Here is a 25,882-nt window from a genome sequence, read left to right as displayed (position 1 = left end):
CTCTTGGGCTGAGCTGCAGGGGGTGGGGTTGACTCTGATGTCAAGTCAAGTGACCCCACTGCCACTGAAGATGCCTGGTTGGTGAATGGGCACAGAGTGGGGGAGGTGTGGGTTGCATGCCCCACTGCTGGCTGCCCAGGTAAGCTCACCGCAGCGACCCAGACCAGGTGTACTGCTGGGGCATCTCACACAGATCTTGAGCCCCCCTCCTCCTCCCTGGGTTCCTCCTATTCATTCTGGGCGGGGCAGATGGGAAAGGAGTCAACCCACACCTGAGCCCCGCTCTGGGCCCACGGAGTAGTGACTCACACTGCAGGGGAATAGAGCCTGATTCACCTCCCAGGTGGGGGCCTGGGGGCTGTGGAACAATCAGCTGCTGTGGAGACACAACCTGAAACCCGGGCTTCCGGGGGAGGCTTGAGCCTCGGAACCTCCAGCCCAGCTCAGGTCACTCAGCCCTGTCCAGCTCCACCTGGACTGGGACACAAAGGGAGACCCAGTTTCCCGGCTGCACTGTAATTTCAGAAGGGGTCTTTGTGTGGGCTGTATTAACCAAGAAGCCAGAGAAGCCCTGGGGTTTGGGCAGGGAGTCAGGCTGCCAAAGAAATCTGCTGCGTGTTGGCAAGAAATGCCCTTTGAGAAGATGGCAGAAAGACATCAGAAAATGTAAGAACTGCTGACCGTGCCGTTAACGAGTGGCAACGGGCAAGGAGTGCAAAGTGAGCCTAGGAAGGGTTTTGCAAGCAGGCAAAGCTGCATTTGAATCTGGGTTCTGCCACTCTAGCTGCGGGACTTTGGGCAACTGACCTAACCTCTCTGAATCTAAGTTCAGGACAATGATGCCTGCATCTCACTGGGTGAAGGGAGATAAAGCAAAGGCACCCTAGACAGTGCCTGGCGCCAGTAAATGATAACTATTACTAGGCTTCATGCACACTGAAGCTTAATTACATTGTCTCATTTAAAAAATTATCATCGTACACGAGTGTAGAGCTCTGTGGTTTTCAAAGCTATCTTTGTCCATTACTTCATTAGAGCCTCACAGTGATCCTGTATTCTATTTTTAGCATTTTACTTTAGTTCCTTTAAAACATAAGTCTTGCTCTTATTGGATACGATTGTCCCAATTTTCCGTTCCGCTCTCCTTCTTAATTTCCCCACCCCGAGGAACCTTTAGCATAACAATGCCGGGACCATCTTCTATTAATATCAATTTTCAGATTACAGTGATAAGATGTCTGTTTCCTAATTTAATTAGGTGATTCCTGTATTTAGTTCCTACACGCTCATTATTTTTCATTTAGCGTCTTCTAAATGCACCGAAGGAAAAGCGAGGCTCTAGCTGGTACACCTCCAGGCTGTCTTCTGCAGTGGGGAGGGAGGAACCCAGGAAATGGGGCCACGTCAGAGATGCAGGTGCCAGGGGCCTGGGGGCTGGGGCAGTGTCTCAGGAGAGGGGATGGGGGCAGAGAAAGTCCTACTGCAGAGGGGCTCACGGTGGGCACCCCTGAGGGAGGGCTAGGTCTCTCACAAAGCTCCCCCCAAAAGCAGACTTCAAAGAAGACTCCAAAACTGGCACCCCCAGGGCCCATCAGCCCCTCTGGGCTCCGGTGCCAACACTTGAAGGCCATGTGATCTACTTTTTAAAAAAAATAATTTATTTATTTGGCTGTGTTCGGTCTTAGTTTCAGCATGAGAGATCTTGGTTGCATCACTCAAGATCTTTTGTTATGGTGTATGGACTCCACAGTTGCCTCATCAGTGCTCTAGAGCACTCGGGCTCAGTAGCTGTGGCTTGGCCTCAGTGGCTCCATGGCATGTGAGATCACAGTTCCCTGACCAGGGACTGAACCGTGTCCCCTGCATTGCAAGGCAGTCTTAACCACTGGACCACCAGCGAAGTCCCTTGAGGGCTATGTGTTCGGACATATCCCCCTCCCTTTTCTGGCTCTCACTGATTGCCATGGAGGTCCCATGCCCCTTCATCAGTACTATTCTCTGCACAGCTCCAGGGGGCGCCCGTCACACCATCGTTTAAATCAATTCTACCCTGGAATCAGCACAGAGCAGTGTGAGTGGTGCCCCCAAAGTGTGCAGGCCCTGCCTCAACGCTCCCACTCCATCAAGGCGGGGCTCAGCCATCGTGCCACAGGCTCTGGTCACCCCTGGTCCCCAACCCTCCAACTATCCACATTGACCCGACCAGCTTTCTTCCCTCTGCCAGCACAGTGATAGCTAGGCTGATCTTGCTCATTGCCCGACCTGTGGCGCCAGAAGGAACCCTCACTAAAGCCACTCAAGTTGAGGGAAGGGGGACAGGAAGCCCCAGGGCCACACTTGGAAGGAGTACTGCTACAAGCATCCTGGCCGCAGTTCTGACTTTGAGAATCCACTGCGTTCTGTGTCACGGGGCAGGCCCTCCAGAGAACTGAAAACTCAGTTACCCAGCATTAATTTTGCTTTTGGTTTTGCATGTATGCGTGCTAAGTCACTTGAATTGCGTCTGACTCTGTGCAACCCTATGGACTGTAGCCTGCCAGGCTCCTCTGTCCATGGGATTCTCCAGGCAAGATTTCATTTCCTCCTGGAGGGGATCTTCCCGACCCAGGGATTGAACCCACGTCTCTGACGTCTCCTGCATCGGCGGGCAGGTTCTTTACCACTAGTGCCACCTGCGAAGCCCTTCTTTTTGGTTTTACCTAGCGTTAATTTTCCTTCGCTGTGGTCGCAGAAAGGCGAGGCAAGGTATGGCGAGTGAGGCAGCCTTAGTGAATCCCGGGCAGCATTTGGTGAAGACAGTTTGAACACACACGCTTGCAGGTGCATTGTTTAGAAACACTGAGTTCTGAGAGTCCCAGCCGTGCTGACTTTGCAATGATATATTGCCAGCTACTTAACAGGATGGATCACTGCAATTACATGTCACTTCTGATATTCCCAGTCACAACAAGGAGGTGTCAGCTTCGCAAGGGTTGTAGGAAATATATATGCTGTTCCGCAATGCCGTTAGGAAAGGGTTTCAGGAGACAGACTCAAGAGGATTCCAATAAAACCCACCTGCCTGGGCAAAGCAGACGGCGCCATGGAAACTGGAAGGGCTGGTTCCCCTGGCCAGGGAGGGAGTGTGGGCTTAGGCACCCGGGCTCCAGAGGCTGCCCATCCTCTGGCAGTGGAGAGGGGTCAGGATGGCCAGCACACTTCTGGTTATTCCATCACCCTCACATGGGTGAGCTGTTGAGAGCAACTCAGCAGTTACTCCTATGGCCTTTGGCCTGGTGGCATCTCAGGGTTAAAAGGATCACACCCAAACACAGGCAGTCACTGCAGGAACAAGACAAATCCTCTGAGATTGTTCTGTAGCCTTCAGAATTGGCACGGGCAGTAACCATGGAACCAACAGTGAGAGCCACACTTTCTCTGGCCAACACAGCCCTGTTCCAGGGAACCAAAGGAGAAGTTCTGGTGATTTCTGAGTCAATTCTGGCTCTGTCAGTTCCTATGAGATATAGGGCACCATACTTAGCATCTGTCAATCCTAAAGGAAATCAACCCTGAATATTCACTGGAAGGACTGATGCTGAAGCTGAAGCTCCAATACTTTGGCCACCTGAGGAGAACTGACTCCTTGGTAAAGACCCTAATGCTGGGAAAGACTGAGGGTGGGAGGAGAAGGGGGCGACAGAGGATAAGATGGCTGGGTGGCATCACTGACTCAATGGACATGAATTTGAGCAAACTCAGGGAGACAGTGAAGGACAGAGAAGCCTGGTGTGCTGAAGTTCAAGGGGTTGCAAAGGGTTGGACATGACTGAGCGACTGGACAACAACAAACACTTAACATGCACTGGGGAGAGACACCCCGGGCTCTTCACTGCTGCTGCCAAAGGTCAGCGTCTTGTCACCTCTTGTGCCCTGGAGAAGGCAATCAAGCAAGCCACAGCTCCCCTCCTCCAGGAAGCCCTCCTGACTCCTCCAGTCAGGACTTTGCCCTCAGGTGTGTGACAGCGAAGGAGCGAGTGTGTGACCTGTGTGAAAGGAGATGCAGTGGAGGAGGAGTGGGGCAGGGCGGGAGCTTTCTGCTCCTCTCACCTGTTCCTGTGATCTGTGAGTCTGCAACCCTGGGTGGAGGAGACACAGGGCTCCATACACTCTGCCTAGCATCTCAGAGGCCATCTGCCCAAAATAGAACACGCTGTCTCTACTCCCCTCCCCCAACCACTCCCTGTCTGGAATGTCTCCCTTGATGGGTGGCACCCCAGCTCCCCTCTACCAATGCCAGAAACCCTGAGCCAGAGTCACCTTGAAACCCTGACAGCTGCCCTTCTCAGCCTCCCATCCATGTGGCTGCCAACTCTGCCCCAACCCTATGATGCCACTGAACCATCCTCTCCTGTCCCTGCCCGCCTGCCCCAGGCTTCGCCCTCTCTTCTGTCCCCACTCCACCCCTTCAAGCCGCTCTCTGCGCACCTGAGGCCTCTTCCTCTGCTACTGTCCACAGTTTCACAACATGCAGCCACTGGAGTGGGCTCTCTGATGGCTGCTGCACCCTCAGAATCCCCAGGGCTCCCTGACTGAGCCTGCAGCAAAGGCTTGGGCCCCTGTGACACTCCAAGGGCTCATGAGAACCGGAGCCTGCCTGAGCCTTCAGCCATGAGTGTGGGTCCCTAGGTCTCACTCCAGCCCCTGATGCACTGGGAGCTCTTCCCACGTATATTTTCTCATGCGTCCTTGATCCACGCTCTGCTCTGGGCCCAGACAGGTCGGACTGAGCAAGCATCACTGGCGTTGAGAAGGCAGCAGGTGCTGTGGGCAACATTTGGCTCCCTACGGATGGATCCCAGCATGGCAGGTAACCTCTCGTACCTCAGGAGTCTTGTCTGTCAAATGGTGTAATAGTGTTTAACTCAAGGGGTCCAAAGGTATTGAATGGGCACTAAATACATGTCAGATGTGTGTCTTAGTGCTGAGCTCACAGCGAGCAACTGGGAGCATTAGCCCCCATCAGTGTTGTCTGTGTCCTCTCTGTAAGCCTTGGGACCTCATTTATTGTAAGAATTACATGCACTAAAAGCTGAAGCTCCAATACTTTGGTCATCTGATACAAAGAGCTGACTCATTGGGAAAGACTCTGATCCTGAGAAAGACTGAAGGCAAAAGGAGAAGCGGGCAGCAGAGGATGAGACGGTTGGATGGTTGGATCACTGACTCAGTGGACATGAATTTGAGCAAACTCCGAAAGATAGTGAAGGACAGGGAAACCTGGTGTGTTGCAGTCCACGGGGCGGCAAAGTGTCGTACAGGACTTAGTGACGGAACACACACGCAAACATGGAAAGGCGGACTTCCCTGGTGGTCCAGTGGTTAAGACTCCACACTCCCAGGGGGCATGGGTTCCTAAGATCCTGCATGCTGGGAGGCACAGCCACAGGGGAAAATAAAACCACATAAAGGGCTTTGCACAAGACTTGGCATGTGGTATACTTTTGTTATTACTATTATTATTCCTGGATGCCCCGGAAGTAATATCCTAGGGCTGGTTATGGACTGAGTCATCAGAGACTATCTGCAGGGCCCCCTGGGCCATCCCTGTGGCTGCCTTCCTCCCTGAGCATCCCAGCACTGGCCTCAGTCCCCAGCATCCCCACCACCCACAGTTCCACGGCTTTGGGAAAGCAAAGAGCCACTTCACTAAAACGTGGGGGTGGCCTCTTTAATAAAAATCCACTCTACAAAAACCAAGCATTTAAAAAAATAATAATCCACTCTACAAAAACCAAGCATTAAAAAAAAAAAACACACACGACTATCTGTAGTGTGCTAGCAACAGAATCTGTATCATAAGGTCACATTTTTTAAAACGTATCAACAAATAAGCCAATCCATGTACTGTTCATTTTGGCTTCACGGGTCACGAACAATGTCTCACCTCACCCCATTAAAACAAAATCCATCCCACTTAAAAGAATGGAGAAGAAATGGTACAATTAGAACATCACAGGAGAGGGAGGTGGGGGAGGGATGAAGCAGGAGGCTGGGTTTAGCAGCTGTAAGCTTTTATATACAGAATGGATAAACAACGAGGTCCGACTGCATAGTTCAGAGAACTGTATTCAGCATCCTATGACAATCCGTAATGGAAAAGAATATGAAACAAAAGAAGGTATATGTGTATATAACTGACTCATTTTGCTGTAAAACAATAATCAATACAACATGGCAAATCAACTATACTTCCATTTAAAAAATAAATTTCAAAAAGAACATTGAATTGTGCAGCCTCGACTGGATGGTCTAGGCCAGGGGGGCGCCAGCCTCTAGGCCACTGACCAGTTTCTGTCTGTGGCCTGTTAGGAACCAGGCTGTACAGCAGGTGAGCGGTGGGAGACAGAGCAAAGCTTCATCTGCATTTACAGCTGCTTCTCATCGCTTACATTACTGCCTGAGCTCCACCTCCTGTCAGATCAGCCAGGGCTTGAAGCATCCAGAAACCATCCCCCTGCCCTGGTCTGTGGAAAAATTGTCTTCCATGAAACTGGTCACTGATGCCACTGAGTAGGCGGAGTGCGTGAGTGCTTAGTCACTCGGTCGTGTCTGACTCTTTGTGATCCCACGGACTGTAGCCTGCCAGGCTCCTCTGTCCATGGATTTTCCAGGAAAGAATACTGGAGTGGGGTGCCATTTCCTACTCCAGGGGATCTTCCAGATCCAGGAATCGAACCCGCGTCTCTTGAGTCTCTTGCATTAGCAGGCGAATTCTTTTACCATTGAGCCACTTAGGAAGCCACAGGGTCAGTGGCTAACCAATAACTCAAAGCTGGGCAGATGTACTCCTCCCCACAGAAGAACACAGGACCACATATGAATTCTTGCCAAAAAAGGGAAAACAAACCTATATCTGATCAACTGCTAAATTTACGTAATTTACAGGGAGTACAAGGGGCAGAAGGGTATGTTCAGCTATACCAAACAGGCACGATCAGCAAAAATCCCAACTGTGGGAAACTTACAGAACCTGTGACCCAGTTTCCTCCAGTAAATAGCAAGAGGGAAGTAAAGGCACGCAGGACATCTTAGAAACTGAGAGAAGCTTAAACGACTTGCCCACCAGTTGTAACGTGTGAGCCTTATCCAGATACTGACAAAACAAATCGGAAATAAAGATATTTATCACCTTTGTGGGATGACTAGAAATGTGAACACTGGACATTTGATGAGATTAAACAATTGTTGAATGTTAAAAGAAAGAATTCTTATCTTTTCTACTAAGAAATACATTGAAATATTTATGGCTTTATGGTTATACAGGGAAGCGGGGGAGGGGAGTAAATTGGGATTAACATAAACACACTACTTTACATAAAATAGATAACTAATAAGGACCTACTGTGTAGCACAGGGAACTCTACTCAATACTCTGTAATGACGTACATGGGAAAAGAACCTGAGAAAGAGTGGATGTGGGTATACGCATAACTGATCCACTTTTCTGTACGGCAGAAACTGACACAACACTGCCAATCAACTGTACTCCAATAAGAAAATTTTTAAAAAGAAATATTTAGGGGATGTCCCTCGTGGTACAATGGATAAGAATCCCCTTGCCAATGGAGAGGACACAGGATCCCTGGTCCGGATGATCCCACATGCCGTGGAGCAACCAAGCCTGTGAGCCACAACTACTGAGCCCGTGCTCTGGGGCCTGAGAGTCAAACCTCGACGCCCATGCTCCTAGAGCACGTGCTCCGCGACACGAGAAGCCACAGCGTAAGAAGTCCTCACACCACAACTGGAAAAAGCCTGCAAACAGCAACAAAGACCCAGTGCGGCCAAACTAAACCAAGACACTTTTTAAAAAGAAATACTTATGACTGAACTGATTGGCCCTAGTATATATGCTTTGAAAAGAGAAGCGTATGGGGCTGTGGATGAGGCCCCGTTGAGGCTGCTGGGTGCTTGGGACGTGGGGTTCACTGTACTATTCTAATCCACTTCTCTGTGTGTCCCACGCTCTCCATAATACAAAGTTCTGCCTTGTATTCAAGTCTGTATATAAAGACGGGTCACTCATACACACATGGAGAGTGCCCTCTGCACCTCCAGGGCCAGCATGTTGGGATGTGTTAGTCCCAGTTCTGGTTGGCTCTCTTCCACTTTGGGAAGGGGCAAGAGTGGTCTCCTGGGTCAAGATGTGAGTTTCCGGAGGCCTCAGGGCCTGGCAATATTGGAGACATGAAAAACAGTGGGATAGGTAGATTCTCTGATACCCAAGAACACCTAATCTTAGAATAAAGGTAGGTTAACCGGCAGTGGTTTATGTTCCAACAGGTTTGATCTAAAATATAGCAAACATTTTGGAAAATAGCGTTTGGTTTATAGAAGTTGGCAATCCCACAGGATTGCACTTAATGCACAAAGCAGGTGAGATTTGCTGACTAGTCTCTGAAAAGTTCAGGTGCTTTTAAGAGCTGGTAGCTGCATGGGAGAAATCTGAAGGACACGCCAACCCCAAGGGACCACAAACAGCTAATGACTCTGTCCGCCTTTTCAAGCTTGTTTCTGCATCTTCACCTGACCACCCTCCCCCTCCCACCTTGGCCAACGCCACCAACAGCGGGTCCCAGACGGCATTCCCAGGAAAGTTTCTGCTACTGGAAAAAAGACCAGAAGAGCCCGTGGGGAATGTCCTCTGCAGATGCCCCCACCGCTTTGACCAATCTGGATGACAGGGCAGCCTCTCTCGTCTACATCTCCCAGGGCCGAAATTCTGACTTGTCTAGGACTCTTGGGGCCAAACCACCCATGCAGCTGGATACATACACTTTGTAAGCACTGGTTTCCAACAGATAAATGTAATCAAGGTTTATGTGCACAGAGAAGACAACAGGATGGGATTGTTTCACTTGAAAGATCAGAAGAAAATTGTAACTAATGTTGTGGAAAATTACTTTGATATTGCTTTCTTGGTACCGAATCACAATTAGGCTGCCGTGAGAAGTACAGGGGAAGAATAAATGAATAGTAACAAATCAACACAAACAGCCTGTGTCAGGAACACTTTGCTCAGGGAGAGTAACGTAAGCATTACTTAAAGTTTTATGACTGCGTTTGAGGTGATTTACGTAGAACGTACAGGTGCTACGCCCAGGTGGTCCGGCTCCATTTACAGCCAGAAGAAGGGAGCTCAAAACCCAAGCGAGCTCCACACCTGGGTCTGCCAGGTCCTTGCCATCCCCAGCTGCAGGGGGAGGCTGGCCTCAGCTTCCTGCCATCCCGCCTGCCAGTCTATGCTATACTATGCTAAGTCACTTCAGTCGTGTCTGACTCTGTGCGACCCCATAGACGGCAGCCCACCAGGCTCACGCATCCCTGGGATTCTCCAGGCGAGAACACTGGAGTGGGTTGCCACTGCCTTCTCCAATACATGAAAGTGAAAAGTGAAAAGTGAAGTCGCTCAGTCATATCCGACTCCCAGCGACCCCATGGACTGCACCCTACCAGGCTCCTCCGTCCATGGGATTTTCCAGCCAAGAATACTGGAGTGGGGTGCACCCACCCCAGAAACCCTCACTGTCCGCTGGGCCCCCACTCCACCAGTGATGGAGGTAATCCACACGTGTGCACCGGGGTAGCTGTGCAGGCCATGCCAGCTGGCGAGGACAGGAATCCACGACACAAGGGGCAAGGTCTCTGTGCCGTCAGCTGCTGCAGCATGGCAGAGCACATATCGAGGTCACCAGCCAGCGACCCCACTCAGGACTATCACACCGGTCCCCAGAAGACACCACAGATGGGCACCCGGCCCCAGGGGACACCACAGACACACTCGAGTCTTCTCTCCCAGGCTGGTCCCACAGAAAGCAGACACAGGACATGAGAACCCTCTGCCCACGTGTGCCCCAACCACGCGTGCGCACACCAAGACGTGCAGAGGACACACAGCGCCGTTATCCCCAAGCCGCGCCCAGAGGCCTTTTTCAGGAGCTAGCTCCCGCTCATACAACACACAACTGCAGAGAACAGCTCTGAGTGCTCTGGGTGGCGCGGCCCATGGAGCTAGGTGCTGCTCACAGAGTCGCTGGCCACTCTGGGGCCCACATGAAGCTGCAAAGCCTCCACAGAGGGACCGGCTCAGTCACGGGTCTCTGCTTCCGAAGCTGGGAAGCAGCCAGACACATCTTTGACAGCCACCTCCGTAGAGGGTCGGGTCCAAGCGTGAGTCAGCACCAGTGACTCACCACCAGCCCCAGGGGGTCTGCCTGGCGCTGGGCTGCTTCTTGCTGATGCTCAGGGATGAGACAAACGACTCACCAGCCTCTCCCGCCAGGGTCTCCAACAGCAGCTGCCAGGCCTAGCTCTGGCCTCCTGCTCCTTTCGCCTTTCCATATGGCACCTACGGGCACCCAGGCTGAGCTCAGCATGGGTGCAGGCTGCCCTGAGCATGTGAGCCGTGGCGGGCCCTGTGCCCTCCCCACTCAGGGCCAGGGACCCCCTAACACTGTGTCCCGCACTCCTGGGCTGTGTGCTGTAGGCAGGGATAGTGTGGGGAATCCCTCTGCCTAACCCTCCAGCCTCAGCGCCCCTTTCCTTCTGTCTGTGTCCAGCAGCCCAGGGGTGTCCAGCCATCAAGGACCCTCCCCTAACAAGGCCTCTGGGACCTCTGTTGTAAACGCAGGTGCTTGGCCTGGCAACCGTGCTATCCCTTCATGTGATGCCAACGATTCCTGGCCTTGGCCCCACACTGGCGGCCCTCCAGGTCGGCCGTGCTCTCTGGGGCTCGGCCACGTCTCAGTCAGAGGGGCCTTGCCTGAGCGTCCCTCTCTACCTTCTGTCCACCCTGAGGCTCCAGGACCATCCTTCCTGCTCTCCCCTCACCGCCATCCCCACCTCTGCAAGTCCAGTGGGCTGGGAGGCCATAGGTGGGGAGGCCAGCAGGAGGCTCTTCAGCTTTACAAAGCCGGGAGGCACCGAGGCACCCCACTTTCTTGCCCAGGCTGAAGAGGCTGAATTCGAGAGGTCCCCGGCGCTGGGCAAAGAATCAGAGTCCCATTGGGGAGGCCTGGGCTCAGGGAGAAGTCACTTGTCCTCTGATATCCCAGATCATGTGGGAGAGGACCCGAGAGGTGGTGGGACCCTGAAATCTTAGTTTCACCAGAGGCAACGACCAGATGAGAGAGGGGCAGCCTGGCCATTCTTCCCAAGAGGAGTGCATGGGCCAGACATCAGAGGTCAGAGGCCAGAACCACATGGTTGGTGGCCTGACCACAGATACAGTGCCCCCACACTGTGGCTGGTGACTGGAACCTCTGCCTTGGCCCCACAGCAGCGCAGAGGCCTGTACTTCGGGCAGGAGAGCTGGGTCAAGCAGGCAGCAGGGCCGAGTGCAAGGGCTCACCTGGTGCCTGGTGGGGGGTGAGCTCCGTGGGGTCCTGCAGGCTGATGAAGAGAAGAAGTCCTGCAGCTCCAAACAACAGGATGGACGAGAACATGCAAGCCAGTCGCATCGTTCCTGCTCGCGGGGACATCCGGGGCTCGCTCCGGGGTCACCTCTCGGGTGCGGGAGGCACGTTCTTCCCTCATTGTCCACACCGAGCGTCCATCAGGCCAGGTCTACGGAGCAGTGGGGGAGAAAGACGGCCCATCACTGAGGCCCAGGGCCCCGGTCACTGCTCGTGACCAAGCAGAGTCCCTGGACCCCTCCACCCTTACTCATATGCATCCCTTTGACCTTCTCAAGTCCAAGGAGGCAAAGGCTGGTCACCACCTGGGGCTGAGACACCAGCTTCCTGCCAGGGTCTCCTGTATCTGGACCTTTAGAAAAGCCACGGAGAGAGATACTCCCCAGCTCCTGCCCAGGGGGGAACCCTGGTGTGGACCCCTATCACCCACAGCCAGGGGACAGCAGCCACCCCCCGCACTGTTCAGGCAGGAATCCGGGTCCCTGTGGCTCACAATTGGCCCAGTAGACAGAGAAGTTCTTGGGTCTGTCTCTGCCTTGGCTCCCATCTACAGGATGCTGGGGACAAGGGTCTCCATAGAACCAGAAGCTTTGAGAAGGGGCCTCTCAGGCCCAGAGATGTCAGAGACTGACTGACTCACCACTGTATCAGCCAGAGCTGTCCCTGCCCCCCACAGACGGAAGGATGAGCTGGGTGGAATCATGGCCCTGCTGGATAGTCGCACCGACAGGGGCTGAAGTTCCAGCCAGATCATGGTCATCCCAGCTCTCGAAGCGGTCTGGAGCTGACACGGGGTGGCCAGACCCAGGTCTGACAGATCCCAGGCTCAGAGGCTGTGTGCCAGCAGATGGACACCTGCTGCTCCAGCCACTGCAGACCCAGGCCATGCCCATGTTGCTTGCCCCCACCCTCATTCCCCTTGAAGTAAAAGAAATGCCTACCAAGTATCCTGATACCAACTAGTGACATCAGTTGGGTGAAGCTGTGGGTCAAGACGGGGGCACCCTGGGACTTCCCTGGTGGTCCAGCGGTTAGGATTTCGAGTTTCCACAGCACGGGGCATGGGTTCGATCCCTGGTCGGGAGAACTAGGATCCTGTATGCCATGTGGCGTGGCCGAAAGAAAAAGATGACAGCTCCCCAAGGCCATCTGCCTAAAGGAAAGATGTAAGTTCCTGCAGTGGGGGGTGGGGTGGGGGTGGGCTGGGGGTGTGGCGGGGTGGTTCGAGCAAGCTATCACTTGTTCCCCTTATCTTCACCCGATCCTACCCACCTGGGTCCAGGGACATCACCCTCTTTCCACCTAAGAAGCCCTTTGGGAACTTGCCCCTGTCTGGCACAGGGCAATGCCCGAGGAAGGCTGAGGCCAGGTGGGCAGTGCCCAGTAACCCCTGAGACACAGCAGGGTGCTGATCAGGCCCCAGACCAGTGTGCCACTCAGCACAAGGATGAGCCCTGCCTGGAGTCTCCTTGGCTTGACATTCTGAACAGGGAACCCATCTCTGACCCGGCACCCAGGTGCTGGGGGAGGAAACCCCAGCTTTTGTCCCTCTGTATCCAACCTGAAGATGGGGCACGAGGCAGGAAGTGATAAACAGAGAAACCCCACCTTCCTCTGCCCAAACACACATTCCCAAGGACTAGACAGTTCTCAGCAAGGCTCTGAGGCTGAGAGTTAAATTGCAGGTTTGGGTTTCTCCCCTCTGCAGTCTCTGTAATTATTTTTTCACTCAGTTAACTTTAATTAACCTGCCCCAGGCCTCCATGCACGGGAACACGCCTGAATGCCAGGTTCTCTGAGCTGTGCGAGCAGGAGTTTCCCACGACCTCCCAGCTTTCATGTTTCAGAGGCAGTGCTGACCAGGTGCTGTTTGCCTCTGGCATTGGCTCCAGGATTCTAGCTGGCCCTGACCTCCCTGCAACAGCCCCTCCTGCACCACACCCCGCCCCCCCCACCCACCCCCCCCCGTCCCGCTCCACCTTGCTACAGAGAAAGGCGGCTGCTTCCTGCCAAAACCAGGGATACCCTGCCTCCAGCTTGCAGTGGGTGAAAATGGGCAGCAACATGTCCCCAAAGGCTCAGACCCTGAAGCCCCTCAGGGTCTGCAGCCTCCCTCTCCATGGTGGCCCCAGATGGGACCATTCTGGGGACCTGGCTCATCATTCTGAAAAGACGCAGGTGCCGGAGTGCAGGCCCCAGGCTCCAGGGAAGGACAAAGCCCACAGCATGCCCAATGGCCTGCGGTCTCCCAGGACCCTCTCTCAGTGATGACAGGCCCTCTGCGCAAGACCCACAGGTTGAACTATAAGCAAGGCCATGGCTATAAGGACACCCAGCTTATGCTGGCCAAGGTGTTGATATACTGCCTGCAGACACACCAGCCTTCAGAGTGAGACACGAGGTCAGGAAACCAATCTGATCTAGGGTGAACCCCCAAATTAGGACATTTCTCAAGGTGGGGAGAAGAAAAAAGAGAGGAAGAAGGGAAGAAAGGATGGCAAATCGATGGCCAGCAGACACAGTGGCCTGGTAAAGCAGCTAATAATGTGTTGCCCAATCTTGACCCAAAGACTATTTGATGAGGAAAAGGGACTCAGAGGCACGTGTGATCATTATTGCATTGTTTGTATGGTGGCTGGCACTGCAGAAATGACTGCAGAAGAGCTGCTCAGTTTCCTCTTCTTTCTAATCTGTCACACGGTCACCGTTCAAGTCGGTACAGATTTCCCTCCTCCTCCAGCCATGACCTGTTCTCACTTGTTTCTGAACCAGCCCAAACTAAGCCCACCAACTGGAGCCAGGCTTCCAGCAGCCCATGTGCCTGGAGCCAGGCTGAAGACCACATCCCTGACCCCAAATCTGGGGAGAAGAGAACATAGCCCCAGAACCTGCACTTTCACAGTGGCAGGAGCATCAACTATTCAAGCATCTCAGTTTAGAGACTCTCTCCTTGTCAGCCCCCAAGAGAATATAAGCACTCTCTCTACACCTAGGGAAGCTGGTGTTAGAGACATGCATGGTTCCCCTGCCCAGACTTAGCTTCTACGCCTCAGACCCCAGCACCCACCCTCTATTGGACCTTTCTCCCAGGGTTGGCTCTCACTGGAGACCATCTGATTAGCTAACTCCCTGCTTCGTGCAAACAGGAATCAAAGGTTAGCCTGCCTCCTCTCCTGGGGGAATGGTTTGCAGCCTGACTGAGTCTTCAAGGCCCCAGGAGGGAAAAAACAACATCACAGAATCTGTAGGAAACTCCTTCCTTTAAAGAGAGGTAGGTGAGAGATCACCAACAGACCACCAGACACTCCAGACGGTGGGCACATCTGATCCCCTATAGTCCCCATGAGAGTCCTTGTCTTCAAAGTCACATGTTATTTTCAAGGCCACAGGGAGATGATGTTCAAAGGCTGTCTCCCTCTCCTGCGAGTTGAGCTGCTGCCTGGGGAGGGGACATAACAGTCAAGGCTGGAGGTGGGCTGCCCAGGACCTGACAAACACATTCACAAGCCCCCACTCCCAGTGGGATGGGTATAGGCTCAGCACACACTACATCACACTCCAATGACAAGTGAAGAACCTTCTCCTACTTCCCTTCTAAGATCAGCAGACAAGAAGAAAATTCAAATGATGGAGTGGAAGGGGGAGGGGTAAGGCAAGAAAAATAAATAGCCCATTGAGATTTCAGAAGGTCCTGCCCTCCTCACAGTTCCTAGCTCTCCCGGGGGCTTCTCTCCCTGAGGCCCCGAATGGCGTCACCAATTTTTACAGGAAGAAAGAGAAATCCAATTAATCTTGTAAACACCTCCTGGGACACAGGGCAGGGCCAAGGATTTCTCCTATTTCCTTATTTATCTGATTTAAAATTTTGTCTCTAGAAAATTCACTTCAGGGCACAAGCAAGGACTTGGGAATTCAGCCAAAATGCACGCACCTCCAGTGGCGAAGGGCCGGCAGGCAGACGGACGGACGGACGGCTCCAAGGACACACTTGGCTGCGGATGCTCCAAGGCCTGGATACTCCCCCCAGTCACCCAGAGGACCCCCTCAGGCTGTGGAGACCCACCCCTGTGCCCCACTGGAGGCAGGAGGAGGCGTCCAGCCTCGCACCGGTGGGTGCACCCACTGGGTGTGCGGGCCCCGGGCCTGGGAAAGTTCTCTGACCAGTCGCTTCCTCCTCGAACCGGCAGGAGTGAACAGTGACGTCCCTCCTGGCTGAGGGCTCTAAGAGAAGCTGCTCATCGGGAGAGAGGCTGCTATGGCAACTTGAGGAGAATGGAGCCAGACATTGCCGTCACCTTGAATCCGGCACCAAGCATTCCGCAATGGCAGCAGAGGGGGCCACGCTTCCAGCTCTGCCCCCACCGAGGCCGGCACTGGGGCTGACCCACCGGCTTCCCTCCTCAGCCTCCTGGCCTCGGTAACTCATTTGCTCTTTGCTGAAACAAAGCACACAGCCCAGTCCCCTGAGAACACCACCTCCATCTGTTTTTGTCAGAGTTCTTCCCTGTATTCAGCTCCTGCTTACTTCCGAGATGGGGTTCTTCTCGATTTCAGCTCATTAAAATCCTACAGCTAATTAAAACTGCTCTAACGGCAGCGGCGATGGCAGTCGCAAACTCTGGGACGAGTCCCTCCAGTTTTTATGCACAGGCATAAAGTTGCAATGCTCTTTGAGGATGACGGATGGCTGCAAGGGCTCAAGACTCTGAGGTGGGGCTGCAGACTCCTGCCTCACCGCTGACACGGCAGAGCGCTGACCTGGGTCCTGAAATGGGCAGGGCCCAGCCTCAGCACATCCGGGCAGGCACGACTGCCCCCCATTCCTGGGGGAAGCAATTTACTTGATAACCACTCCCTTGTTACAAGGCAGGGATTCCCTCCAATCTCCCACGCTGTCTGCAGGGAGAGAGAAAGGCGACCCCGAGGCGAAGGCCGAGGTACAAATCAGGTTCAAACAGCCCCAAACCTTGTCCCCACAGCCCCACTAGGAACACCCCAGCCCAGCTCATACAAAGAGGATGAAGGGAAGCCTGCAAACACACAGCCATGGCAGGAGGGTCCTGAAAGCCTGGCCAAGATGTCACAGGCTGCCGTGTCCTCTTTGCTATTAGGAATAAACCAAACTATGGGTATCATCTCTGCCCAGAACTTATATTTTTAGGGTACTTTATTACCCTAAATAAAGGACAGGGCATGGAAAAATAACCCTACAGGTAAAAAAACTAACTCCCTCCCCACCAGCTTGCAGGTGGTATCCTCAATCTTGTGAGCGCGGGTATCTCAGTTACAGCCCTTCCTCCACTATGTGGAGAGCATTCTCATGCCTGTTTTGGACTCTTTGCTCATCTTTGTATTCCCAGCACTTAGCACAGTGCCTGGCACAGGTGATCAATAACCTTTGCCACATGTTGAATGAGTGTGAGTTAATAGAGGTGATTGGACCATCTGGAGAGAGACACTCCATGAACCTGGAATTTTAAAAAGGTCATTTCTGTTTCAGGGAGCTGAGGGTCTGTTTTGATCAGGTCTGAGCTGGAATCAGGTTCAACGAGTAGTCCAATCCTATGACGGAAGAAGAGACAAGGAACTGAGCTCCACCAGGGAACCTGACAAAACTGACCGCTCCCAAACACCCTAGGCACACTCACCACCAGGATGCCATTTCTGTATCTTCATGTCTGATAGGACAGATTTCAAAACATGGGGCTTGAAGACTAAATGAAGACTCTATTTCTATATGTATGAGTATATTAGAACACACAATACAAACAAATATTTGTCATTTAGATACTGTAAAATGGATGATTTTCAAACCTTTAAAATACAGTATGATGCGAGGGAACTCCCAAACAAAACTGTAGTTTGCATTGGTCAGTCGGTTCAGTCACTCAGTTGTGTCCAACTCTTTTCGACCCCATGGACTGCAGCACACCAGGCTTTACTGTCTGTCACCAGCTCCTGGAGCTTGCTCAGACTCATGCCCACGAATTGTTGATGCCATCCAGTCATTTCATCCTCTGTTTCCCCCTTCTCCTCCTGTTTTCAATCTTTCCCAGCATCAGGGTCTTTTCTAAGGAGTCAGTTCTTTGCATCAGGTGGCCAAAGTATTGTAGTTTCAGCTTCAACATTAGTCCTTCCAATGAATATTCAGGACTGATTTCCTTTATGACTGACTGGTTTGATCTCCTTGCAGTCCAAAGGACTCTCAAGAGTCTTCTCCAACACCACAGTTCAAAAGCATCAATTCTTCAGTGCTCAGCTTTCTTTACAGTCCAACTCTCACATCCATACATGACTACTGGAAAAACCATAGTTTTTTGTTGACTAGACGGACCTTTGTCAACGAAGTAATGTCTCTGCTTTTTAATATGCTGTCTAGGTTGGTAATGGGAGAAGGCAATGGCACCCCACTCCGGTACTGTTGCCTGGAAAATCCCATGGATGGAGGAGCTTGGTAGGCTGCAGTCCATGGGGTCGCTAAGAGTCAGATACGACTGAGCAACTTCACTTTCACTTTCCACTTTCATGCATTGGAGAAGGAAATGGCAACCCACTCCAGTGTTCTTGCTTGGAGAATCCCATGGACGGAGAAGCCTGGTAGGCTGAAGTCCATGGGGTTGCACAGAGTCGGACACGACTGAAGCGACTTAGCAGCAGCAGCAGCAGGTTAGTCATAGCTTTTCTTCCAAGGAGCAAGTGTCTTTTAATTTCACAGCTGCAGTCACCATCTGCAGTGATTTTAGAGCCCCCCAAAATAAAGTTTCTTACTGTTTCCATTATTTCCGCATCTATCTGCCATGAAGCGATGGGCCCAGAAACCATGATCTTATTTTTCTGAATGTTGAGTTTTAAGCCAGCTTTTTCACTCTCCTCTTTCACTTTCATCAAGAGTCTCTTTCGTTTCTCTTCACTTTCTGCCATAAGGGTGGTGTCATCTGCATATCTGAGGTTATTGATATTTCTTCCAGCAATCTTGATTTCAGCTTGTGCATTTTGAGTGATGTATGCTGCATATAAGTTAAATAAGCAAGGTGACAATATACAGCCTTGATGGACTCGTTTCCATATTTGGAAGCAGTCCATTGTTCCATGTCTGGTTCTAACTGTTGCTTCTTGACCTGCATACAGATTTCTCAGGAGACAGGTCTAGTGGTCTGGTATTCCCATCTCTTTCAGATTTTTCCACAGTTTGTTTTGATCTACACAGTCAACAGCTTTGGCATAGTCAGTAAGGCAGAAGGAGATGTTTTTCTGTAATTCTCTTGCTTTTCCTATGATCTAACACATGTTGGCAATTTGATCTCTGGTTCCTCTGTCTTTTCTAAAACCAGCATGAACATCTGGAGGTTCTCGGTTCACATACTATTGAAACCTAGCTTGGAGAATTTTAAGCATTACTTTACTAGTGTGTGAGATGAGTGTAATTGTGTGGTAGTTTGAACATTCTTTGACATTGTCTTTCTTTGGGATTGGAATGAAAATTGACCTTTTCCAGTCCTGTGGCCAGGACTGAGGTTTCCAAATTTGCTGGCATATTGAGTGCAACACTTTCACAGCATCATCTTTTAGGACTTGAAATAGCTCAACTGGAATTCCATCATCTCCACTAGCTTTGTTCATAGTAATGCTTCCCATGGCCCAGTTGACTTCACCTTCCAGGATGTCTGGCTTAGGTGAGTGCTCATACCATCGTGGTTATCTGAGCCATGAAGATCTCCTTTGTATAGTTCTTCTGTGCATCCTTTTTTTTAAACATGAGAACCCCATGAATATCAGTTTACATGGCTTGATCAAAAACCAGTGAAAGCAATTCATGGTATAACATGAGTGAAACTTGAGGACATTATGCTGTGAAAGGAGCCAGTCACAATAGGACAAATACTATATGATTCCATGTAGACAAACTCAGAGACAGGAAGTAGAATAGTGGTTACCAGGGACTGCAGGGGCGAGAGAATGGGGAATTATTACTTAATGGGGACAGACTTTCAGTTGGAGAATATGAAAAAAGTTCTGGAGAAGTGCAGAGGTGATGGCTGCAGAACAATGTGAATGTACTTAATGCCTTTGGACTTAAAAATGGTTAAAATGGTTTACATTATGTATATAAATAACAACAACAATATTAATTTTACTTCAATCAAAAATCAGTGAAAGCAAACTGAGCAGAAATCACTATCTTATCATTTCACTCATCCCGCAGGTGCAGGCCCTGGGGCCAAGAAGGACCAGAATTGTCAAGTTCATGCCTGTGTGAAACATGACCAGAATAGAGAGGAAATGGGTTTACAAACCCAGGCAGCCCCCTCCCCCAAAGTGGCCAGATGTCATGGGATGCAAGCAAAGCTCAGAGCAGGGAGCCTAGGTTCTGGGCCTGGCTGTCCCTCCAGTTTAACTGTTGACCCTTAGGACTTGGTTTGCCTAATCTTGGAATCAATCTGCATCCAGAATAAGCACTGTAGATGAGTTTCCAAGTTCCTTGCAGCTCTAGGGTGTGACTAACACGTTTTGGAGAACAGAAAGACATCTTGTGAATTGTATTTGCAGGAGGCCAGTTTCAGGCAGAGCAGGTGGCACTCTGGCGAGGTGTCCCTCACCCACACCTGCTGACTGTCCCTTGCCACAAATCTGGGTCGATGCTGTGTCTCTATGGACCAAAGCTGCCAAACTGTTTCCCTTCAAGATAATCTTATCCCTATTGTAAAGGACAAAGGACCCTCATGCGAGTGTCAAACTGGAAAATACGTTCTCAGGTTCTTTCTGGTCCACAGTCATGCCTGAGGCCTGCCTGGTTGAAGCGAGTCTCTCCTGGGTCCACTCTACCTAGGTGACCACTGCTCTATGTTTGAACCCATCAAGTCCAGCTGGGACAGTGCCTCATTTAATGATAAAAATCATTTTAAGGCAGAAGTCTAAAAGTCTAAACAGGGCTAATGATTTAAGTCCCACCATGTTCATGGTCACCGTTGTCATTTAAAAATCTTTAATTTTTAAAGAATGTAAAAGGGCAACATGAGGCATCCTTGTGGTGATAGAAATGTCCTCTATTTTGACTGTATCTATGTCAACATTCTTACTGGGATACTACACTGTAGTTTTACAAGACATTACTATTGGGGGGAAATGGATAAAGGGTACACAGTATTTCTCTGTAATACTTCTTACAATCATATGTTAATCTATAATTATTTCAAAATAAGAAGTGTAATTAAAAAAATCAAGCACTTGAAAGTTACTGGCCTTTCAGTTCATGCATAATGGAAGCCAAATTCTAATGTTGTGCATGTAAATAATAGATAACATTTTCATGGATCAGTGCCATCCTCTGCTGTATAAGAAACACTTTAAAGGTAAGGGAATATGCCTTTAACAGGAAAATTTGATGTGTTAGCAACTACTGGTTGATCTTTGTGCATTTTTCAATTGCAAATTGCACTTTAAAAATGCAAACAATTATTAATATTGATTTGGACTAAAACAATATTGAATTTCAATATATTTCCAGCTCTTTTATGAATTACCCTGTGGATACGTGGTGATTATGATAAAAGAGCATTTGCATGCTCGATTTCTTTTCGGTGAGGAACCTTGAAGAGGGCTGATGTGATCCATGGATAATGAACTTCACAGGGACAAGGCTGGCTCCAGAGTCCTCTGCCAGGTCCTTAAACTTAGCAGCTGGAAGGAACTTTCAGGGCCACTCTCCCCTCTGGACTTTATCCAAACCAGTATCACAGAGCACAGGCTATGAACAACTGCTTTGCGAGGCCTGGAATGGGGCTTAGCGTCAGTTTTTTTTAAGTTTTTAAAAATGTATTTATGTTTAATTGAAGGATAATTGCTTTACAGTATTGTGTTGGCTTCTGCCAAACATCAACATGAATCAGCCATAGATATACCTATGTCCCCTCCTTGTTGAACCTCCCTCCAACCTCCCTCTCCATCCACCCCTCTAGGTTGTTACAGAGCCCTGGTTTGAGTTCCCTGAGTCATAGAGCAAATTTCCACTGGCTGCCTATTTTGTCCCAGAGGGGCCTGTCCTCAGCCTGTTGGGGCTTCCCTGGTAGCTCAGATGGTGAAGAATCTGCCTGCTAACGCAGGAGGCCCCGGTTCGATTCCTGGGTCGGGAAGATCCCTTGGAGAAGGGATAGGCTATCCACTCCAGTATTCTTGGGCTTCCCTGGTAACTCAGATGGTAAAGAATCTGCCTGCAATGCAGGAGACCTGGGTTTGATCCCTGGGTCAGGAAGATCCCCTGGAGGAGGGCATGACAACCCACTCTAGTATTCCTGCCTGGAGAATCCCCATGGACAGAGGCGCTTAGTGGGCTACAGTCCATGGGGTTGCAAAGAGTCAGACACAACTGAGAGATTAAGCACATCTATTTTACATACAGTAACATGTTTCCCTGTTACCCTCTCCATACATCCCACCCTCTCCTTCCTACCCACTTCCCATGTCCGTAAGTCTGTTTTCTATTTCTGTGTCTCCACTGCTGCATTGCAAATAAGTTCCTCAGTACCATCTTTCTAGATTCCATATATATGCTTTAGTATACGATATTCATTTTTCTCTTTCTGGGTGTCAGAGCTTTTAAGAGAAAAGGAATAAACATTGTCATGCTTTGTTAATGTTCCAGGCATTATGCTGGGTACTACATAAACATCCCATTTAGCTTTCACACAATAACCTCTCGAAGTAGAAATCTTTATCCCTGTTTGTCACAGGATTGGTTTTCTGTAAGGAGAGGTTGAGATAGAGTTTGGGGTGCAAGATGTGATCAAGGTTCAATATCTATGAAGAGAAAAGGGAGGAAGGGGAAGTGAGTAGAAGGAGAAGTCGGTCAGGGCCACAGGTTCGACAAAGCCTTGATGGGAGCTCAGGAGTGGCTGTCGGCTGTCAGAGCGCCCAGCAGCCAGCAGAAATGGCTGTGCCTGTATGCTTCCACCTGATTCGGTAGCTGGATGCAGAGTTCCCGGGGAAGGGCATGACGTGAGATGAGGCAGTCTCCTGCAGATCCTTAGGGAGCTTACAGCTGACCCCCCTGTCCCATGGGTGGCCAGTAAGTCCTTCCTGCAAGGGGCTCGAGGAAGCATATCTCCAAGTCCTCTGCTCTGTTTTACAAATGATAAAATTAAGACCCAAAGAGACTAAACATTGTCAAGGTTACACAGTAAATAAGCCACCCCGGATCTCTTTGACTCACTTCTTCCAAACAAAAGCGTAGATCAGACTGTCCTGACCTTCAGTTACTGAGACACGAGGGTTTGAAAGTCTCCTGAGGAACAAGCAGAAAGTTTGACTGCATAAGCAGATACCTTTGTTTCACCTCTACTAACATCTCTGCAACACACACACACGTGCCTGTGCACGCACACACATACGCTTACTTTTTGGCAATTATCTCATTGCTAATGGTAGGCGGGGACATGGATTATTTGGGTTAAAAGTTCCCCTGACAGTACAGCCTGGAGAGCATCTTCCCTCCCAGCAGAGCTGTCGGATTTTGCCAAGAGCAGCAGACGATGTATGAAGCTGCACGGCCTCCTTTTACTTTTAGAAAGCACTGAGCTGTTCACATTTTCCAGCTGCTCTGACATCCAACAGCCACAGCAGGGAAAATTACAGGGAGGAAAAAATTGCATTTTTACTTCTCAAAATTGAGAGTTGGGGTATAATATGGACAGAAAGGAGTGTATGAGTAAATCCAGAATGCCCTGGCCCCTGGCAGGGTGCAGCTGCTGCCAAGTTGCAAATGGCAATCCATAGACTCCAGAGGAGGAGAGAATGGCAAGGAGGGCTGGCTTCCTTCCAGGGAATCCCTCTCCCTGTGCTGCCCCCAGAGGACTTGCCTTTGTGTTCCCAGCTGGCAAAAGTGCCTGGCACAGAGGAGGTATTTGGGCAATGTGTGGTGAGTGATGAAAGGTTAGGAAGAGGAGGGAGGAAGGGGAGGAATGCTTGTACCCTAGAGCCAGCTGAGTCCTTTTGAAGTTGAGGTCACATGGAGCCTGGCAGATATCCCCTGGGTGTCCTGTGGGACAAAGATGGCTTTTCTGAGCTGGCTCCAGGGTTGACCACCACATTCTTGATTTTTACTAGTCCAGCATGACTGTCCCTGGATTTCTCAGAACAGGCTGGCTCCTTCCAACCTGAGGGCTCAAAGACTAAGAATATGGCAGAACAATCAAGTCTGTTGGCTCTGTCCTGATTGTTGTGTGGAGAATCGGGTCTCTCTCAAGCTCTCAGGAAGAGCCCAAGACTGTGAGTGACCTGGAAGTTCTAATGAGTGGCTATGCATGAGGTAGGAGCCTGCCTTCTTCATAAGCTTCTGCCTCACTTCTTCCTCCACTTGACTTCCCGTATTTCAAGTCTCCTCCCCCTCAATGCCTTCCCCCTCTTTCATCACAGAGTGTTGGAAAGCCATAAATTTAGGACCAACCTCCACTCCCTTCCTTTTCCCCCTACATCCAACTGTAGACTTGGTCCCCTGCACCTGTCCTATGTTTCCCAGCCTTTCGGGGTGGCTGATTCAGCACTGGGGTCATGGACAGCTCCCTACCTCCATCCCAGTTCCTGTATTGCATTTGCTGTCCTTCCCTGTTTAAAACCATCTGAGCGCCCCCAGTTCCCCCGTGGTCCAAGTTTAAATGTCTCAGCATGTCCCACAAGGCCTGTGAGTACCAAGTCTCATATTTTACCATTTCCTGACAGCCCCCAGGCCAGGCAAGGCATCTACCTTGTATGTTTTAAAGAGGCCGTGGGCTTTCCTCCAACACACGTTAACAGTGAGAAGTTAGTGTAGAGAAAAGATCACTGGACTCTGAACTGTCAGCTACTTAACATTAAATTTTCTCTCTGGGAGACTTTGGGCATCATTATTTTACATTTCTGAGCTTCAGTTTTCTCAACCAGGAAGTCAGTCTCTGGGAGACTGACAGCATAAGCTTCTTTGTGAAGATTCCTGCTGTGATGGGATGCTGTTCTGGGATGGAGGGAAGAGGCTCAGGGCAGGTAGAGTGGGCTGCTGGGTCCCTGTCCCTTCCCTGTGGAGCAGATGATCCCCACGGTTGATCTTGCCCCTCTCTCCAAATGGTTCTGTTGACTTTTTTGCTTACCTTGAACAACCTACAACGCAAGGGTGGGGGTGGGGATGGGTCTGGCTTTTCTCTCCCTGAGCCTGTAATCTATTTTCTGAAGTCTTGAGTCCTGGATGTCCTCATCTTTCAGTCTCAAGGACACAGGCAGGAAAGGGTTAAACCTTTACAACCCTGAACATGCCATGCTTGCCAGGCTGGAATGGTGGGCAACACCCAGTGAACTGGGAACATCTGAAAGCAGAATGGTATCCACACAGGCCCCATGTGTGCCCTGTACCACTCTGCACGTGGAGGGGGCACTTGAGTTCTGACTCTCTACAGGTTGCTAAAAACAGGAAGACACGGGTGCAAATACATATTTTTATGATATGAGACTCAGAATGGCCAATCGACGGTCTTCAGTGAAGCTTTGCTTGGAGCAGCCCATTTCCTAAAATGGGTTTTCCTGATGGCTCAGATACTAAAGAATCTGCCTGTAATGCAGGAGAACCAGGTTCTATCCCGGGGTTGGGAAGGTCCCCTGAAGGAAGGCATGGCAACCCACTCCAGTATTCTTGCCTAGAGAGTCCCATGGACAGAGGAGCCTGGTCAGCTACAGTCCACAGGGTCAAATAATCATATGAAATTTCAATATGAAAATTCTTTTTTAAATGACCATTGGTAGTGGATCCAAATCTTCAGATTTTCCTGTTTGTAAACTTGGATTTTTAACTTGAAATTTCCTGATTCTCCAATTGGCAAGCAATGTACATTTTAAAAATAGACTTGAGCCAATAAAAAACTCATATTCAAGTTGGATTTGGCCTGGGTTCCACTACTGCTGCCTGTGCCATGAAAAGCAAAGCCTGGATTAAAGAAAAGCACCTGATCACTGGATAAAAATGATGCCTAACAGTTCAAAGAATTTTGTGCAAGATCAGCTAAGGGGAGAAAAAGCTTATGAGTCAGTCATGTTGGAGCAAAGCTGCAGCAGCCCCGCTGGTCAGGAGTGGCTTCCTACAGCTCTGGAAGTGGATGGCACTCAGGCAGAAACAGGGGCTTCCAACCCAGGGCATCTATCTCTGCCTGGAGGACAGTCACTATGGTGAGACAGGGGAGTCATGACGTAGGACCCCCACAGAGTAGTGGCACACACACAGGCTCACATTCGAATGTACCTGTTATGGACTGAATGGTGTCCCTCCCTCCCAGTTCATAGGTTTAAGTCCTAATACCCAGTACCTCAAAATAGGATCTTATTTGAAAAGATCATTGCAGAGGTAATGAATTAGAATGAGGTTACACTGGAGGAGGGTGCACCTCTAATCTAACAGGACTGACGTTCTTGTA

The 25,882-nt window shown here is 50.4% G+C and overlaps 1 protein-coding gene across 1 annotated transcript in view; it reads right to left on the bottom strand.

Annotated features, from left to right (window-relative positions):
• The window catches only part of CHST8 (carbohydrate sulfotransferase 8), a 146,278-nt gene that overhangs the window by 63,066 nt on the left and 57,330 nt on the right, over window positions 1–25,882 (bottom strand). The window contains exon 2 of the mRNA XM_061387920.1: window positions 11,393–11,607. Within this exon, the coding sequence (XP_061243904.1) occupies window positions 11,393–11,522 (130 nt within the window). The 5' untranslated portion in view covers window positions 11,523–11,607. The remainder of the gene's footprint in view (window positions 1–11,392; window positions 11,608–25,882) is intronic.

Source organism: Bos javanicus, chromosome 18 (assembly GCF_032452875.1).
Source record: "Bos javanicus breed banteng chromosome 18, ARS-OSU_banteng_1.0, whole genome shotgun sequence".
In the NCBI taxonomy this organism is placed as follows: Eukaryota; Metazoa; Chordata; class Mammalia; order Artiodactyla; family Bovidae; genus Bos; species Bos javanicus.
This window is presented reverse-complemented; position numbering and strand designations above follow the sequence as displayed.